Here is a 19536-nt window from a genome sequence, read left to right on the forward strand (position 1 = left end):
CAACTCACACAATGGCTAAACGTTGGCCCTTCATGAGTTACTTACATTTTTTTCCCATGTCCTTCGTGTTCTGCGGTATTCTCGTTCGATCGGTGGACGTCGTTATGATCATTCTCTGTGGACGCTCATTGGCTGAGAGAGCGTCGTAGCTGTGGTGACGCAGCGTTCACATATGATTGCCACGGTCAGTAAGGACTTCGTGAGGACGTATGCGGTCGAACATGCCCGTTCTGTCTTCCGGTGATCTGTGCTGTGCATACACAATGACTTGTTGGCGCTATACTGCGCATGGTTGTCTTCCATAGTCACGCTTTCCTTTTTTCGGTGCATAGCCGTACGTTCTAGTCATGAAGTACATTCGCCGATTACAATAGTGTGACAACCTCACGTTTGCAGCTTCTTCTGCATTCCTGTTGTTGCCGTTGTGGATGGCGTTGCGGCTTCTTTGCTTTCCGTTAACATTGTTGTTATATTGCCGGTGTATGCACAGACTGTGTTACTGTTTTCCGATAAGAAGGGTCAACGGTTTGTTTGTACCAGTACAGTTCGTATTTGCTCACGCTTTTTGGGAAAACCGTGAAGCCCTTTTTGTGGGGTGTTCCACCTGTGCCCCGGGAGAGTCTATTTGCACCTAAACAGTGCGGGGCCACTTGACCTGACTGGTGTATGACGTCACTGATAGAGGCACTTCGCAGTAGTGACGCTGGCAAAATTACGAGAACCGCGAAGCGGCCCAGTGTATGTTAGTGTCTTCCCCCGAGGTGGTCGCCACGTGTATACGTTTCATAATTCTGGGTGTCCTGTGTAAGTAAGTGGCGGCGGCCATCTGTGGTGCTCTCCCCAACAACATGTAAATGCTGCACGTTTTTGGCAGCATGAGCGCTGAGGTTGGTATACGAGTCGTTCGATCAAAAAAAAATGAAATTACGGTTAGTCTGAGTGCACACCAGCGTCTTTCGAATACACCGTGCAAGAATGCTGCCTCCCCCTCCCCATTTTCCTCTTGTATTTTTGTCTGTACAACAAGCAAGGCTTTCATCTCCCGGTTGACTTAACTGCCTTTCCCTCGTCACTCTCTGGGGGCACATGCGCGTGCATGCAGAAAATGGTCACGTGGTAAAAGAAGATTGCACTCGGCAGCATGATCTCAGAGAAAGATTGGGACCGCATTCACAAAACCGTCTTGCGCTGTAAATATTCGTGAGAGAATACTTCAGCTAATATTGGTGTGGGGCATATCATTAGGCGAAGCCGGCTGACTAATGGGAAAACGCACTTACGAAACAGAATTTTCGTCAGTTCCGCCCCAGAAGCCCTTTCGGAGCGTTAACTGCGCGCCTGCGAACACCCGACGCCGTTGTTTCTTTCTCCGACCTTCCTCCGCGCAGGGTAGCCAACCTATCGGCGTCTTCATTCTTCTGTCTCTATCCCTTTGTCTCTCCTCCTTTGCACTACAGGATTCGAGTGGTGACCTCCCTCTGCTTCTTCTATCCCGCACAGGTTTCAGCTTCCGCGAGAGCACCTCACACCGCCCCCGGCGGCGCACCATGTCGGGCGTCAACCTGCACCACCACCGGCGAAACTCCATCTACATCATCACAGCGGGCGAAGGCGAGCGCGAAGCACGTGTGCGTTCGCGCACCCGCAGCGGAAGCGCCGGAAGGCGAAGCCGCGCCTCCAGCGTCGCCTCCACCGATCGCAGAGGACCGCGACCTGCCAAGAGCGACAGCTTCCGCGTGGAGAGTGAGTAGCGGCACAGCATAGCGTAGCGTCTCGTGGCTTATAACGTACACAGCGAAGATAAGCGTACACGCCGCACGGCTCAACGCAGCACGGTCGTTACCGAAGAGCATGGCATGATTTGCAAGGCTTGACATTGCTTGGCTTGGACACATGTACAAGATGTCTTAGCATAGATTAGCACGGCTCAACCTAGTATGCCTCGGTGCGTAAAGCGCGCATCAAGGCAGCATAACACAGCATAAAGCGCAGAAATGCGTATACATGCAGAGTGGTCATGGCAGAAAAGCGTGAGATGCCATGGCAAGCTTGACTTGGACATTTGTTCGAGATAGCGTATAAAAGGCGCAGCATAACCCAGCATACAGTGCAGACCGGCGTACGCAGAGCGCCACAGCGTGACAATTCGAGAAAAGCACAACACGTGTGCTGTGGCGACGAATGTCAACGCTGCGCATAGATTAACTTGTTGAGGTATAATATAACAAGTCATGGGTCACAAGTCATGGGTATAGCACAGCATGACGTTGTGCCACAGTCCTACCAGGGGTATTAACCATAGTCCAAACATAATCGAATTCCCCCATAATATCAAGTTCTCTACAATGGCGGCATCTTGAGCCAATCGCGGCTGCTGTAGCAGCACTCTGTGTCAGTCATAACTGGGGAGAAAGAAAATTCATCAATCTCCATAATAGTATACCCAACAGAATAGCACAAGGTATCCAGACGTGACGTGGTGAGGGTTAACTTAGTACACGCAAGCTACAGCACAAACATGAGTCCGCGTAACTTAGCATATGCAGTAAGGCATGGCATAAAGCACAGCAAGTCACTCGTAAGTCTGTTATGCTGCCAATAGGCGTGGATCATCAATTTACAGCGTGACATAGTGACGCTGTGACGCAGCTTGACTGACGCAGCGTGACGTTTACAGCGTGTACAACGTAGTATCGAAAACTCAGTATAATGCTCCCGGTACAGTGAGCCGACTCTGCACGAATTCCTTTAGTGGACGTGCTATTGCATGGCCTGCTTGTAGCACACTACATTCGCGTGCCTTCCCGCAGCTTGACGACAGCACTTTGCACATTTCTGCATGCCTTCTGTATCTTTCGATCTGCTTTAGAAAACACTCTGTAACACACTTGAGATTTCCTTTTAACGGCAATTATCCATAATGTTTTGTGGGAGTGCTTCTGCGTGCCTTGCAACCATCCCACGACTGTCTTCGCTCGCTTCCTCCGGCGTTTTTTTTTTTCCTTTCTCGCATTTAACCTCTCAGTCACTTATGAGGCGACGTCAGATCGTCACGACGTCACGCCTCATCATCACGACGTCACTTCGTGATGCGGCGACGTCACATCGCCTCATCGGTGATCTTATCGCTGCTGTTGTTGCAAGCTCTGGCTTTGTGTGTAGTGAGACCATGTGCTTGGGGAGAGGATGGAGCGTGCCGGCGAATGCAGCATTTTTTATGTAACTCTACATAATTAATTAATTAATTAATTCGACACGTGCTCGTTCGCTGAATTATTTCAAAGGTGAGTGGGTTGAATATTACATGAAGTATTAGAAAAATAAATAGAAGTAGATACCACAGAATGCGACATGTTATGTTATACAATATTAGTGGCAAGCGGCAAATTATAAGCGCGAAAGAAGAATTACCGATGCTTGACTAGTTGAAAAACAATTATGACTCTGAAATACTCATTCTTTTCTGGCTCCACGCCGCTCCACGATCGCTAAATTCAGAGTTCAAAGTAGCACAGGAAGCATGATCGATGTAGGACCGACATTTAAACAACACCGGTCTAACCGTCGAGTGCGAAATCACTCCTGCGCCTTCGTCTTCTTTTAATCAAGATGCCTGTCGAGCTGCATCGCAAACACACCAAAATTTCGGTATTTCGCCTCCCTCCAAGAGGTTTAGATGGTCTATTCAGAGTACTACTCACGCCTGTTTTACGTTTGCACAGGCTTACTTTTCCATCTAACGCTGCGCCGATTGCTTCCTGTGGCGCAGCCAGGCTGCAACTGGAAATTTCGCGTGATGGCAACCAAAAGCGCAAAGCGTTTGTGTAACATAGCGTCGGCCGTTCCTGCTAAAGCAAGCATTGCGACCCGGACGCTGTGTTCTCCTTGCTTGCTTCTCTCCTAGCCGTATTCGGTCTGAGCAGTTCAGTGCAATGTCTGTACGCATAAGCGAGGCTACAATGTTTACGGGCTTCCTTGAATTTACGTGCAGTATAAGATATGGTTGACTTGAGAGACTTAGTTATGAACATTTTAACGCTGTTTATGGCGCTGTCATTATAACAACTTCACCTGTAATCAAGCGTGTTGTCCTGAATCATGCCAACAGTAAACACGCACTGCTGAGAGGCTGTAGGCTAGATACATTTGTCTTAGATTTTTTTAGAGGCCTGGATATTGCTCTAAAATAGCTTAGATTCGACTTAGTTTGTGTAAAACTGCAGGCTGTGTATATATGTCTGTGTTTTTAAAAGAAAGATTGCATAATATGGCAAAATTAAAGCGCTAGAGGGTACTCTTAGTAAAACGTCTTGGTTATGAGACAACAATAACAGGGTCATTTGTGCACGAAATAAAAAAGATTGACATGTTTTAAAGATACTTCTTTACATTAAAATATGCTTAACCCACGCTTAAGATTTTATTTTCTTTTTATTATCGTCATTTTTCTATTTTTGCGCTTTTCAAACTACTTCTTTTACTTCTAATATATTTTATCCTAAGATTGACATTCTAGTCGAAGATTAGCCGTTGTCCTAAGCAGCACAACGCGCCACAAGCCAATAAGCCTTTTCGGCAAGCTGACGTACAACGACGCTATAGCTTCAGCGCTACTGTACGGAATTAACGATGGGAAATGAGGCCCGTGCGCAGCGGAATGTTAGTTCTTCTTGCTAGTTTGCCGTGCCTGCGATGCAGTCGAGATGTTTGCACACGTGCCGACCTCCTGTACGCCGCTACTCTCGCGAGGTCCTGTTGATAAGTCGTCAAGATGACAGGAAGGAGCTTGCAGAATAAACTTACGCGAACGGCACATCCGGATAAACGCTCGGAATGAAGAGCTCATAATTGTTTTTCTGGAAAGGGCTTTCCAGCACAGTGCGAAAAGTTAGCTTCGGCACAGCACAGACCAAGGGCGTAGCCAGAATTTTTTTTTTTTTTGGGTGGGGGTGATTAACCACCCTTTATATATGTTCGTGCGTGCATTTGTATGTCACTATAACTGAAAAGTTTCGGGGGTTTTAACCGCCCGAATTAAATAAAAGACTAATAGTGAATTTCAGTTAGTTACCGAATTACGTGTTTTTACTTTTCGTTCAAGTAATATTTACCGCTTGTTAGCTCAAAAGAGAGAGAGAGTTTAGCTCAAGGATTACAATAATGCTGCCTATCACAGACGGCTATTCAATAATGTATGTGCTGTCTAAAAAGGACGTCTTATATAACTCTTCTAGTCTTATGTGGTAACGCTGCCCATTTCGTCCCATCCGGGTCTGCAGACGGCGAGCTCGCGCCACCGCTGCCGCTACCGTCACCGCCCCCGTTCCTGAGTCTGGATCCTTTGACGAACGGCACTAAGGCAACCGCACCGGTTCCGGCCGGCCCGGAAAGCGTGACCGAGCTGACCGTACCCATGTCCATACCCGTACCCACGCCCAAGCCACAGTCGGAGCCGGAGCCGACGTCAGAGCCACAAGCCGAGCCGTCGGTCCCGCTCTCACCGATGCGCGAGTTCTGGCTGCACATACGTCCCATCGATATGGAAGAGTGGCCCAGCAAATCCTGGCTCGCGAGGATAATCGAAATCTTCAAGGTATTTCATTCATTCATTCATTCATTCATTCATTCATTCATTCATTCATTCATTCATTCATTCATTCATTCATTCATTCATTGATGCATGCCACTTGAGCTAGCTTGGTGTTCGTTACAGCCAGCTTTTCCACATTAAAAACCTTTAGAAGAAGGAGCCAGCATCACTGTCACCATTCGTTCTTACGTTCGCTCGCGCATTGGGGAGAGCGACGCCGGCGAAAACCTGTTCGCAAATACGCTATAAATTCAACTGAAACGTGCCGTTTAACTGACGACGTTGTAATCTCAATCCTTCTTTGATAATGCCTTCAAAGCGCGTTTGAAGCGTCGCTTTATCGCTTGTTAAATACAAGACGTATTTGATACTCATGCAAGAGTATACTATTCCCCACGTATCAAGGCTGGAAAGCCCGACAGGCAAAAATTATTGCTGTAAATGCATTTCTGTCATACTGCGCATACCCCAATTAGAGCGTCAGAGGGGCCCATGCAATGCAGCAAGCAATCGCGCAGTGCAATGCTCGTGCTTGCTAGGTTGCTCTTCCTTCGATATAACCGGTGTATCTTTCCATGCGCTTCGCTCATCGCAGGCGCCCATCTACTTCATCCTGACGGTGACGACGCCCGTGGTGGACTACGAGAACGACAAGCACAACTGGTGTCGCCTCCTCAACAGTCTGCACTGCGTACTCAGTCCGGTCTTCATTACGCTCGTCGCAACCGGTGAGGCTTCTATGCGTGACACTGGATACAGAAAATGGTTTGCAAGGTATATGCACGAAGGTTGAATGAGGGGCCCAACGAAATTGGGCTAAAGTAGAGCAACTCCGTATCGTACGCTGGGCCATAGGGGTTGCCTAAGCGCAAGCACTTCCTAGAGCGGCCTGAAGAGTGACCATCGTCTTCCTCTTCCCTGACCTGACCCCATAGCCCCTTCACTTGACCCATTTCATGGCGTCAATAAAGTTGTTTCTTCCTCCTCCTCCTCCTGCAAAGGGCGAAGGGTAAGTGTGTTAAAGATGCACGAGGAATCGTCAACAGGTTGGCGATTGTAGAACGAGAAATTCGAAGCCTCTCTATTATAGCTACGATCATAGGATAGATGACAGCAGACGCCATGCACGAAACACTGCTTCAATTCATACGCAGCACATATCTTGCAACACAACTGTAACTCACGCGTACACGCCAAGTATTACGCCTCAAGCCTCAAGGCACATTCGTGTTACAATAAAAAATAAGAGCCAAAGGATATTGGGTGGCTAGTTGATTGCTTATTACCATATCATGACAGCGCTCTTGGTGAGACATGGACGAACACAAAATAACACTCGCGTTATCTTGTGTGTGCGTTAGCTCGTGTTTGCGGTCTGTGTTGTTTCGTGTCTTTCGTAGTTCTAAACAAAAGCGCTGTCGAAGAAACGATAGCCCGATAATAAACGCTTACAAGTGATGACCGGGAAGTTTGTGCCCACATGTGTACGTGCCAAGAAATAGCCGCCAGCTAACTCGCCTTGCGATAAAAGTCGCAGATTTCGTGTCAGGGCCTCTATCTCGTCCACTTCTGCGCGCGCACTGTACTAGGATATAGAAGGCAGCTGTATATATGGCCTTATCTAACCTTATCTAAAACTAGCTCGTTTCAGAGCAGCATGCAGACTGCTTTCATGATGCCTGTAAGTGGCACTCGGGTAGTTAACTCTGCAAAGCAAGCATTGAATATGGCTAGATAACAAGCAACGAAGAAACAGGTAGATAGACGCCATAAAGTTTCGTAGCTGTTTTAGACAGCTCTTGCGTGGCCTAACATGTTGCCCTTGTGTCGTGCGCCGCCTGGTGCGGCTCTCGATAAGGAAGACGAAGGTCGGGTTTGCGTAAAGAAGGAATACACTATACCTAAACAGCACAGTTCGGCACACTCTGGTTATGAGACATTAACTTAGAACAACAGAAACGTGAGTTACTTGACAAGGATCCATCATGATATGAGGTAAAGGTGCCTTCTTCTCTTCTCTTGTGTCCGTGTTCGCATGCTTTACCGTCTTTTCTGATGAGGCGTTAAATTCCAGTCGAGGATTGTTCCACCGTGCGCGTTTATGTATTTGCTTAGGACACACTGGTGGGATATGGCTGGTTAGACAGGAAAGCTTACGGCAGCGCACATCAGAAACAAGGACAGCACAGAACATAAGAATGTGTTTGTACATTTTTATGTTCTGCGTCGACCTTCGCTCTGATGTGCACTGCCACAGCCTGTTTATGCATTTGATGTCCGCGAGTGCTCATAGTGACAACGTCGGCGGCTCGGGCTTTCTTCCGATGACACTTAGAATTCCTTAGCTTTGTTTTTACGCCGATCTTGCCTTAGTCGTTTAATTTTTGTCATCGCTCCTGTACGGCGAGCAGCATTTAGCGTCCACCCTTTCCAAATAGTGAAGCAGCATGAACGAAAAAGCTAGAGTCCCGTACTTCCCGCTCCGTTTACAATTTTATTGTGTGCTGCATTTAAGAAACAAATCGTGTCACCTCTAACATTCGGGGACGTCCGCATGCACCTGAAGCATCCGTATATGTTTATTTTGTTTCATATGTGCTTCGAGAGACACAATAATAATATCTCTGAATGAGGGAAGGCAATTTCAGAGGGCTCGTTTCTTCGTTTGACACAACCTTAATGAAAACCAGCAGGTAATGAAGCCAAGGAAGGTACAGGGAAAGTCAATTGTACTGTTTTAAGTGTATTGTAATAACTGTGATATAGACGTGAATAAAGTAGAGTAGACAAAAAGACAACTTGCCGCCGGCAGTGACCGAACCTGCGACCTTCGGATTACGCGTCCGATGCTCTTACTAACTGAGCTACGGCGGCGGTCGTCGCCACACCTACATATCTCGTATTTATGTAGCTGTAGCTCAGTTGGTAAGAGCATCGGGCGCGTAATCCGAAGGTCGCAGGTTCGGTCACTGCCAGCGGCAAGTTGTCTTTTTGTCTACTCCACTTCATTCCCATCTACATCAGAATTACTACAATACACTTAAAACAGTACAACTGACGTCCCCTATACCTTCCTTGGCTTCATTAGCGGCGGGTTTTCATTAATAATAATATCTGGCGTTTTACGTACCAATATCACGATATGATGATGAGGCACGCCGTAGTGGAGGGCTCCGGAAATTTCGACCATCTGGTGTTCTTTAACGTGCACTAACATCGGACAGTACACGGGCCCCTAGAATTTCGCCTCCAGCGATATGCGATCGCCGCGACCGGGGTCGAACCCGCGACTCTTGGTTCAGCAGCCGAGCACCGTAACTACGGTTTCACCGCGGCGGGATTCGAGACACATAAGAAGTTAATTATAGCGTGTGGCTAAAGGAAGTCGATTTGCCGCATAATATTGCTCTGTTAAGCACGAGGGCGCGGGTCCGATTACCGACTGCGGCAGCCGCAGTCCGAAAGAGATGGAATGCAATAGCGTCTGTGTACATATATTTAGGTGCACGTTGAAGGTACCCTACCCTATCATTTTCCTTTCCATGGCTCCCTGCGCCGTCCCCTATTTAAGTTGAACCCTCTTCTTAAGCCTCCAGTTTTCATTTAAGGGCATCTTGGTCGCAATCAAAAAGAATAAAGGGGCATGGGCAGGGCATGCAGCGCGTAGGCAAGATAACCGCTGGTCATTAAAGAACTCCTGACAGTGAAACTGCTGTTTGCATCTTTTTTACTGTAATTTGTAGCCTTCTGTCTGGTAACTCCGAAATGGGATCCTAAATTCTCTAACGTATCGGATAATTAATGCTAGCGTCGTTAACTGTGACCAATTTTAGCGTCGCTTCGAAATGCCCGCCTAAAACCATAAGAAACTAGCGCCCTACGGCGGGGGAGCGCCTGAGATCACGTGCGCTCAAGCTTTGGTGACGTTGAAAGCGCAGTTTTCACATCGGGGCCCCTCTCGCGGTTAAGATTGAAACGATGTGGGTGCCTCGGTATGAGTTCTGTAAATTTCTGTTCATGAAAATAAAGTTGCATTGATTGATTGATTGATTGATTGATTGATTGATTGATTGATTGATTGATTGATTGATTGATTGATTGATTGATTGAACGTCGGTAAGCTAGCCCGACTTGGTGCTCTACTTAAGCCAACGCATTGAAATCGAGACGCCGCCTTCCTGCTGCAGGCGGCGACGACACCGTGAGCGGAGTGCCCGTCGTCGTGATCGTGGCACTGGGGTTTGCGTGCGTTGCCGGCACGGTGTTCGCCACGTCGAGCTACGACAATCCGCCGCGATACCACTGGGTCTTCGGCTACGTCGGCTTCTGGTGGCCGTCGCCTGGATCTACCTTCTCGCCAACGAGGTCCTCTCGCTGCTCAAGGTATGTGTACATCCTGTGCGTCACTTCCTGGGCGTACTGACTCGCGCTGACGAACGCCGAAACTGCAACAGACTGTGCGAGAGCGATATGACGGATCAGAATTGTTTATTGCGATAGCATTTATATGGACACTCGAGGCGAATTTTTACCATCGCCGTCATGTTCCGTATAAAGTTCAAATCGATAGCATCGCCCCGCGCGTCGTATGTTCTCCGTGCGGTCGAAAGCTTGCGGAGGCTGCAGATGGGCGCGGCTCAATAGGCAGAGATGGAACGCACTGGCCGGCTATGTTGGGCGAAGGAGCATGAAGGGGTGCCGGTGGGGGAGCGGCTTTACTATGTCAGCAACTGCGAACGTTGACCAAAGGGGGTGGACGCGCGCGCTATCTCGACAGACATTAGAGGATGGTTCCTACCCTTGTGCGAGCTGTGTACTATCACCGCTTACTTCGCATGGAGGCGACAGACAGCACGAAAACCGCTTCACTGACTGGAGCTGCCGTGCCGCGTTTCCTTACACCAGCGTTTTGTTGACTTACGTCGGCTCGGGTGCTAGAGTAGTTAGCTGCTGGCCTTACCACGCATGGCGTTCCATTTTGATGCTATCGCATTCATTGTTTCGCCCTTGCGACGAAACTGTGATATTTGTTTTTAGAAACGATGGCGTTCTTGTGGCCCTTTTGCAGACTTTCGGCATCGTCATAGGGCTGAGCGACGCATTTCTGGGAATGACAGTCTTGGCCTGGGGTAACAGCATAGGCGGTAAGTGACGATCAACCGGTGCCATTAAGTAGTGAACGAACATCCATTCAGCTTGCCCAAGTGTTTCGTAACTGTTCATAGAGTTTAGTCATTATATAGCAGCTTTCCCATTCGTATGTCAAAAACCACGAAGAAACGACGAGTGAAAGTGACCTTGTAGCCACTTCAACAGAGAGGTCGTTTCTCTCACAGAATTAGATAAGATCTTAAGAAGAACCGGAGCGATGGCGTTTACATTGGGTAATAATGATAATCGTGATAGAGTAAATGTGTTCATTGACAACCTAAGACTAAAATAGCATGGGAGCTGCTGTCCGAGCCAAAGAGAACTGGTACAGATGCGCCAGCCAATTACGTACACCCGTTTCCGTGACTTAAAGCGGCTTTATTATTGTGTAGATGGTTTTAGGCTAGAAACCTTAGCGTCCTGGCAAACTTTATCGGACATTCTTATATCAGAACCCAGACAAGCATATTTTCTATAGAAACGACAAGCTCGTATTTTCCGCAAAGTCTAGCATTTACATTAACAAAGCTAAAAGAAGCTTCGAAAGGTCTTCAGTTGGCACAGCTGTAAAGCGCAGGTTCACCGTGGACTTTTGGGTGGGGCTTCCACTGATTTTTTAGGTTGTCACAGTGAGCAGGCTGAACTATCAGGCCCCGTCACGCTTTTTATTTTTGCTTTTTGCTTCTTTCACTTTGAAACTTTCTAGTCTATATATATGCACTGCGAACGATGTCATTTTCAACATGCGTATCGCTTATTACTTCTGTGTGAAAGTACTTTGTTTTTAAGCTTACACGCGCGTTGTATACTATGGTTCACTGCTGACGTCAATTGCAGACTGTTAATCTCCTCTGTGTATTTTTGTTATTTCTCGTGTTTTGCAGATTACATATCGAACCTGTCTGTGGCCAGGCAAGGATACCCTCGTATGGCGATATCGGCTTGCTACGGCGGCCCATTATTGAGTATCCTTTTTTTCTGACCAGTGAAAACAACTGCGAAGTGGCCAAATGCACACTCCGTAGACACGTGTATATTTTATACTTATTGACTTCTGTAACCAAGTTCCTTTACTCGGCGTATTGTAGTACATATCGCTAACGTCTATTACGTACAGAAATGTGTCTGCTTCACTGCGCACATGCAAGCTATACGTGAAGCACGCTTTACAGGGCAGAATTCTGGCGGCGACGGTTATGGAGCAGTCAACTTAATCTGCGATCTAGCAGCTCTTTCTGTCATAGAATGACGCCTCCTGATCTGCAACCGGAACACAGTGCACGGAGATGCAGCGCCATAGTGGACGGGCCTATACCGGTTTCAGATTTACCTAAGATGGACTGCGCGTGGCCATCCGCTTTCACTGAATTTGGATGCAACGAACGTAGTATTATCGATGTCTGTTCGGCAAGTAAAACCGCTGTCACTGCGCCCTGATAAGATGGTAGATTCATTTCAAGTGTGTCGGCGCATACAGTGCGTCTGCGGTCACTGTTACACTTTGTCATTTTCAGGGTGGAAGGAGCAGTGAAAAGCTAGAAGAATGTTTTAGAGGTGAAAATTTGATAGAATTCTGTCCGGTTGGGAAGGAACTTATGAATGAAACAAAAGGACACCAAACAACGTACAGAGTAAAAGTAAGGACTTTTTTGCTTTACTTTAGTTTTTACTTTTATTCTTTACCTTGGTTGGTGTCCCTTTGTTTCATCCAGAGCAATGTTGCATAACATAAGGCTACACGCAGATGACACCAATGTCAAGAATAGAACAGCTTTTCAGCACTGGAGAAAATACTTCACGTGCGCCGTACTGATACATTGTTGCCGAGGAGTGGGGGGGGGGGGGTAAATGTGTTGCATGTAAGTATCCGGTGCCACCAGATGAAGCAGCGAGGGACATTTATTGTGACCACATACCTGCAGCTATGCGCTTATGCAAACAAACGGTGCTTTCCTTTTAGCAATCTGGAGGTACTTACTCTGTCCTGGAACACTTGAAGGTGCTGATACGAGCATGTGCCAGTGCAATCTGATGGAACAAGTAATTTTCGAAAATCGTAACAGACAGGTCTACAGTAGGAAGTTACTTCGAAAGGTACTTTGTCGCTGTGCTTTTTTAGTGTTGCATTATGTTATCAATCACAGTAGTTTCCGAGAAAGTTTTGCCCACGTTATTCATTGTGTAAATTGCCCATAGATCACATTTAGCTAATTTAGCTAGCCCTAGTGTGTGTGTGTGTGTGTGTGTGTGTGTGTGTGTGTGTGTGTGTGTGTGTGTGTGTGTGTGAGAGAGAGAGGAGAGAGAGAGTTAAGTACATTGCTGTCGGATTTGTGCACCTATTTGTACAACCTGTGAACCACATGTGGTGTAACCTTGACCTGATGTAACCTAGATCTGCTGCTCGGCTTCGGAATTCCCTACACGTTAAAGCTTGCCCAGAGTGGCGGAGTTATGAGCGTAAGTATCAATGGTTTTTTTTTTTTGTTTTCCTTTCTTTTTACTCGTACAAATTGCAGTAAGGAAGCGCCGCAGCTAGATTTACAAATTTCACGGTACAGCTACCTTAAAGGATCATTAAAGAGCAACTTTAAGTCAGTTTCGAATGGCACAACCACTCTTTCAAAACGTCGTTTACGCTTATGTAGCGGGTAGAAGCTGATTACTGGCTCATAGAATGAAAGTCAATTTCCCAGCTTATGAAATTCATGCACAAACGGCAACGCTTCAGTTTTGGCTAAACTGTTTCCATATATATCTGTCCTCTGTAACATCTAACACCTCTTTGTTGTCCGCGCAGTTGAAATGGACGACCATGATCGGCATCCTGTACGGAACCATCACCACCACGCTAGTCTCCACGCTCGTCGCCATGATCATAATGCGCTTCCACGTCAAACGGGCTTTCGGCGCACTGCTCGTACTCGTCTACGTACTCTACACCGTGGCAGCCATACTCATCGAAGCCAAAGTGATCTAAAGCATCCTCACCTAGAAAAAAACGTCCAGCTGAAGACGCCGACGGCGTCGTGGCGTTCCTTCGACCTGGAGCCTCGCAAGAGCTGAAGCGTTCGGCCCTACCGAACGCGCGGGGCGCCTTCCCGGCAGCTAGAAGCGTAACGTACAAGCCTTCCCTCGCAAAGAGGAGGTTGCGAGAAACAAAGCTTCGATAGAATGCGTAGCGAAGCGTCTGCTCTGGGTTCGTGACTGCAAAACAGCGGGAAGGAAGAACAGACAGGACCAAGTGCTGACAGGACCTAGAGGATTGCAATATCACCATCTGTGTAACGGCCAGATTCCGGGAAAGGTCGCTGCACCTGTTACCATGCACTTGCCTCCATCCTGCCACGCGTACGCTTTCGTGGTTTGAAGCATTCATGGTATACACGCACGATGCGGACGCAGAACTTAATATACCACAAAAACCCCGATCGAGCGTCGTGTTCTTGCCACGCGTCCTCTGAAGCACATCGTCAGTGTGCGACACGCCTTTCGCCACAAGCTGCTCCCACTCGACTGTCAAGCCTCTTCGTTTTTCTGTTCTTGTTGTTGTTTTTCTTTGTGTAAAACGATCGTTGTACGTGTGTCGTGACGCCGGTCGTGTTTGTATTGTGCGTCGGAAGTGCCTCAACCCCCGCGAACCGCAGGCGAAGCGTCTGTACTACTTTGACGTCAACGCGTCACGCAACTTCTTCAGTGACACTACGTATCAGGGACTACGTATAGATACTCCCGTGGCTGTTGCTGAGTGAGTTTTGTGAGTAATTGCCGATCTCGGCTTAGTCGTCTTGCTCAATGTGAAGACCTAGTCAGATAGACATAGTCATGGATGATGTGTGCGCCCTCAAAATGATTGTTGACGCGGTACAGGTATCGATAAAAGCCTAAATGGAGCGGTGATATCATCAGCCAATGGAAACCCTGCAATGTCCAAATTGGAGCTTCTGTATAGCAGTACGGGAGCTACTTCGTATGACACTGTGTGGCATGACAACCTGCTTGCCACATCGATGCAGCTATACTTACCAATGATTTCGTGTTGTCTTTGCAGACGAAGAAAAAAAAGAACTCGATACAAAGTGTACGCCTTGCTGTAGTTATACGTGTTAGAATAGCAAGAAAAGAATAAGCTCGCGTCTTTATTCTGCATGTTGTGCATTGTCATTCGTTTATTTATTACACCTACTGGCGTGGAACTTTGAGAAGGGTTCAGAGTCCCGAATATTGTTTGGTGAAACGTGGACCTGACGTGTGATAGCAGCTCCATGATGTGTCTGATGACTCATCGCGGTGATAGAATTGTGCTGTGGTATTAAACTTGTTTTTAGGTGTGCGCGCTTGATGTGGAAATGCACTCAGCGATGTATAGTTCGTGTGCGCGATGTGCAGTGTTTTAGTCTTTCTGCGTTGTCGTGGCGTGAGGACATCTGTACATGTGTACATGCGAACATTAATTTTTGTAGTGAGGTCTGCTTCTGATTATGAATGTCAATTAAACTTACGTGAAATTATCAGTGTGCTTAATAAAAAGAAAGCTCCAATCACCACGTGACTCGTGACAAAAGACTTCGTCGAAACAACTTCGATCCCTTTGATATACCGGCAAAGGGGGGTGGGGCGGGTGGGGGGCGGTGTGCCAACCCCTGGCTACGCGACTTCCTGACATAGAAATATCGTGTTAAAATCCTCGCACCGCTGCTTACAACGCCACTGTCGTCAGCAGCCAGACCCACCTAGAGATCCGCGTGACATCAGAGCGAGGGAGGCGAAGGACGATAGCTCCTCTCGTCCACCTGACTAGGTGTAGTTGTGTGCATCTCGCGAACTTTATCTTACTTACTCATCTTCGTCGCTTTTGATGCTGTTGCTGTCTTCGTTCTTCTTGTTGAAATGACGTGACGTACGCGTAGATATGAGCAAGTGGCAGATGCATACTCCTTTGAGCCTCTACAGTAGAATACAACTTAAATCCGGAGAGGCACCGCCCCAGACGACCGAAGTGCGGCAGCCGATTGCCTCTGCAACTAAACAAATAGTCCCGCTCATGAACACGGCAACGTTCTCCGAAGGCCTCTGGTCACCGGCCTCCCGGCTGATGACGTCAGTCTGGAGTGCGCGCCCATTGGTGCAGGTTTGTGTGCATCCGCCTTTGAGGAGGAAATGCTCCGGACTTCTAAAGCTGTATACAATTCCGGCTCGGGGCAGCAGCAGACAGTGCAGGCTCCCCTTCAAGGCAAGCTCCACAGCAACTGAATTGGCGGGCCTGCACCTGGCAGCAGACCTCTTGGCTGAAGACCCCCCGCAGACTCCGGTGGCGGTTTTGTGCGACTCAAGGCCAGCCCTCCAGATCCTGGCGGACCTCCAACCTCAGGGCCTCACAGCTGCCATCCTCAAGTCCAAGTTTGCAGCACTTGATACGGCAGGGGTACCTATCACTTTCCACTGGCTGCTCTCACATGTAGGGATTGCTGGGAACGAGGAGGCCGATGCCCTAGCAAGAGATGCCCACCACCCGGCCGTCCCATTCACCAGATCGGTTGCTCCCTCGGACTATTCCAAGCCCAGGCTGAAGCAGATCCTTGCTGCCACTCACCCCGACGCCAGGGTGGCTGCCAGCCGACCACCCAAGCTCCTTCCTGAGAAGGGTCTATCCCGTCGCGACCGCTGCACACTTCTCCGTCTCCGCACTGGATCCGTATGGACAGCAGCCAGGCTACAGGCCAAAGGCCGCATCTCCTCACCATCCTGCAGTCGCTGCGGTGATATCGAGACCTTGGACCATCTGCTATGCTCCTGCCCTGCCCTTGCTCAAGAGCGTGCCGCGGTCACCGCGGCTTACAGGCGCTACGGGCTTCCGAGCTCTACCACCAACCAACTGCTTCACCCGGTACGTCCTCACGTCCCGGCCTTCCACACCCTACTGGAGTTCGTGAAATCCAACGGGCTGCTCTACCACTGATGACGACCGGCCCCCGCTGACGGATTCCTTGCCCCTGGACGCGTCCTGACTACGATGCTGCCTTCACCTGCTGAGAACACATACCTACCCATCTCCTTCTTTTTTCCCACTCCCCTTTCCCCAAGACGCTGCGCCGTGCTCCCTCAAGGGCTGCAGAAATTAGCGTCTCCCCCCCCCCCCCCCCAGAACCACAAACAACAACAACCATAGTAGCTCCCCTTTCCACAGAAGTCTGTACTCCCGCTGTCGTTCAGCGACACTAAAGCTCTATAACAGAGTTTTAGTGTCGGGGACCCCAAGCGGTTTACGTACACACGCTCTTGCGTACCTTTGTACTTTCACCTGCACCCAAGGAGAATACAGAGGAACGCAAGCGTTTACGTAATCAAGCCGCTTTGTGGCCCGGCACTGAAACCCTCTATTCTTTATTCAGAGATACCCTGCTTTGCCCAAGGGCGTACAAGTAGGGAGGTTAAAATTTGAAGAAAAAAAAAATTCGGCAGATCCCACGTACCGTGGGACTCGATGTTATGCGAAGCACGCGGCTGGAAGGTGACTGTGGCGTAATATTTTCAGTGAGCGAAACGTTACAAAATAACGCTAAAGATTTGTATAAAGTTTATACGCACACATATATGTTGAAGAGCCGCATATCTGTTATATAACCAGGTGTTTACAATGGGGTAACGCTGCCAACGGCAACATGGGTATAACCAATACCAGAAGCGGTAAGCTGATATGTAGTGCTTATACTTGTCCCTCACTTATGATAGAGAACGCACGCACGTTTCACGAACCCGTGTGCATATGTGGAAGAGGTTCTTGACAGTTCTTGAACAATGTCATCATCACCGTGGTCAGTGAGCACCAGGAGCTGATCATGACTTGTTATTGCATCCGGTCGTGATCGCGGTGACGAGGGGTCCGTGTGTAGTGAAGTAAGGGGTATAGTACAGCTATTGGATATCGTGGATGCCTCGGCCATTTCGTCGACAAACTGTGTGTTGATAGGGCCAGCGGCTTGTCGGAATATGAAGTCACCCTTCGCGTTGGTGAGATAGGCCGTCGAGGCTGATAGGCTTGGATAATGCTACGTAGATCAACATCAGTGGATGGCGCTTGTCGTATTCGTAGACTACCTGGACGTAAGTGACCTACGTAGCCTAGTCTACAAAGCGGCTGTCAATCAATCTAGCATCATCCTCGGTCAGCATGATGCCATCGCCCAGCATCGTAAGAAATGAAGAGGACACTGCGTCGTTCTGGCGGACTAAGTGCACTTCAGGGGCGTAGCCAGAAATTTGTTTCGGGGGGGGGGGGGGGGGGGGGTTTCAACCATACTTATGTATGTTCGTGCGTGCGTTTGTATGTGCGCGTGTATATATCCGCAAGCAGAAATGAAAAATTTCAGGGGGGGGGTTGAATCCCCCCCCCCCTGGCTACGCCCCTGGTGCACTTTACGGTGCGATGATGTGAATATCATACGTAAGTTTCGTTAATGTGTTCATCCGGGGTCGAGCAATGCTTTAATATCGCTTGCTGAATCATAGTAATACAAATGTAAAGTTTATTAGACTTCTAAGCGGAGCCAACACTGGAAACACAGACGTTAATCTGATATGACACCTATATCGTAGGAGTACGCATTGTAGGAGTATCATGTAGTGTTTATTGCTTTCTTGCAAAATTAGATAGCCAGCACCATAACCACAACTGACGTTGCACTGACATTACGCCTGCATAGGCTGATTTTCCAAACCAGTTTATAGACCTGGCGTGGCTCTGTGGTAGAATACCTGATTGCCACTCAGAATGCTTGGGTTCGATTCCTGCTGGGATCCTAATTTTCATTCTTTCCATTCGTAGGGTCAACGCTGTCGATGTCGGTCTTTCTTAACGCTCCCGCATTTAAGTTACCAATGTCTGTTCTCGCCGTTCCTCGGTAGATATAAACTGTCAATCACCTGTGGCGCATGCCCGTACACCGCCGCCCGTGGTAAACGGGTATGTGCCACGCGTGTCTTGAGGGAAAGGGTTTGACGACGTACGCGACAGCATTTTGACGTTATTCATGTCGTGACCCGCCAGTCATATTCGTCATATGCCCTTACCCTCCCATGCCAGTTTTGGTCTACACCAAGTTAAGGAGGCGATCATGAGAGCACCCAGGCGTAGGCGGCTAGATAGATAGACAGATAGATAGATAGATACGTAGACAGAAACGCTCAAAGTGCGAAAGGTTCGCTAAGAAATGCTTCGCATTTAAAAACACGGGTCTTTATTAGTACAGCAGACTTTGTCATTCGATTCCACTCTTACAGTTTGAGCAAAGAATGAATTACCATAAACGTTCGTTCCACTCCGGTGTTCTTGAATATTAAGGCCGTGATCGAATCTCTTATATATATAATTTGGTAGCTTAAGATAGATGTCTCTATTGATCTCGCTGTCATGCGCAGACGTGCTCCTCAGATGGACGCCGCCGTCGCCGCTACAGATGCCCTAGATAAACCACGTGCCTTCGAGCGTGGCTGTTTAGCTCAGTGGATAGCGCACTCGGCTACTGAGCGAGTGGTCGAAGGTTCGAAACTCGCCGCCGTATATTCTTTATTTATTTTTACGGAGCGCATCGTGTTATGCGTTATAGACAGACGAACAAACAGATTTCGTGGGTGAGTCGCCCAAGGATTTTTGCTTATTAAGGTAAGTGTGATATTAACGGGCATGAAAATTTCACTCTGAATCATTCACAGCTGCAGCTGACGGTCGTCTTAAATTTCGCGCCACCGCGCGCCTTCTAACCTTTGGTGGAGCTTGCGAAGGTCCTATTCACGAATCA

General features: G+C 48.3%; 1 protein-coding gene and 1 pseudogene across 1 annotated transcript; both read left to right on the forward strand.

The window, feature by feature from the left end:
• LOC119389591 (mitochondrial sodium/calcium exchanger protein-like) overlaps positions 1-14806 on the forward strand; it is a 111883-nt pseudogene extending 97077 nt beyond the window's left edge.
• A 1092-nt stretch (positions 14807-15898) lies between these two features.
• LOC119389243 (uncharacterized) lies at positions 15899-16697 on the forward strand. The gene is made up of 2 exons (XM_037656446.1): positions 15899-15971; positions 16015-16697. Exons 1-2 carry the CDS (start codon positions 15899-15901, stop codon positions 16695-16697), a joined length of 756 nt encoding a protein of 251 aa, XP_037512374.1.
• The last annotated feature ends 2839 nt before the right edge of the window (positions 16698-19536 follow it).

The sequence above is a fragment of the Rhipicephalus sanguineus genome, chromosome 4, assembly GCF_013339695.2.
Source record: "Rhipicephalus sanguineus isolate Rsan-2018 chromosome 4, BIME_Rsan_1.4, whole genome shotgun sequence".
Classification (NCBI taxonomy): domain Eukaryota; kingdom Metazoa; phylum Arthropoda; class Arachnida; order Ixodida; family Ixodidae; genus Rhipicephalus; species Rhipicephalus sanguineus.

Coding starts and splice junctions, on each gene's coding strand:
- LOC119389243 (XM_037656446.1), top strand. CDS start 15,899: ATGCTCCGGACTTCTAAAGCTGTATACAATTCCGGCTCGGGGCAGCAG. Junction 15,972..16,014: donor AGTGCAGGCTCCCCTTCAAG/GCAAGCTCCACA, acceptor TGCACCTGGCAG/CAGACCTCTTGGCTGAAGAC.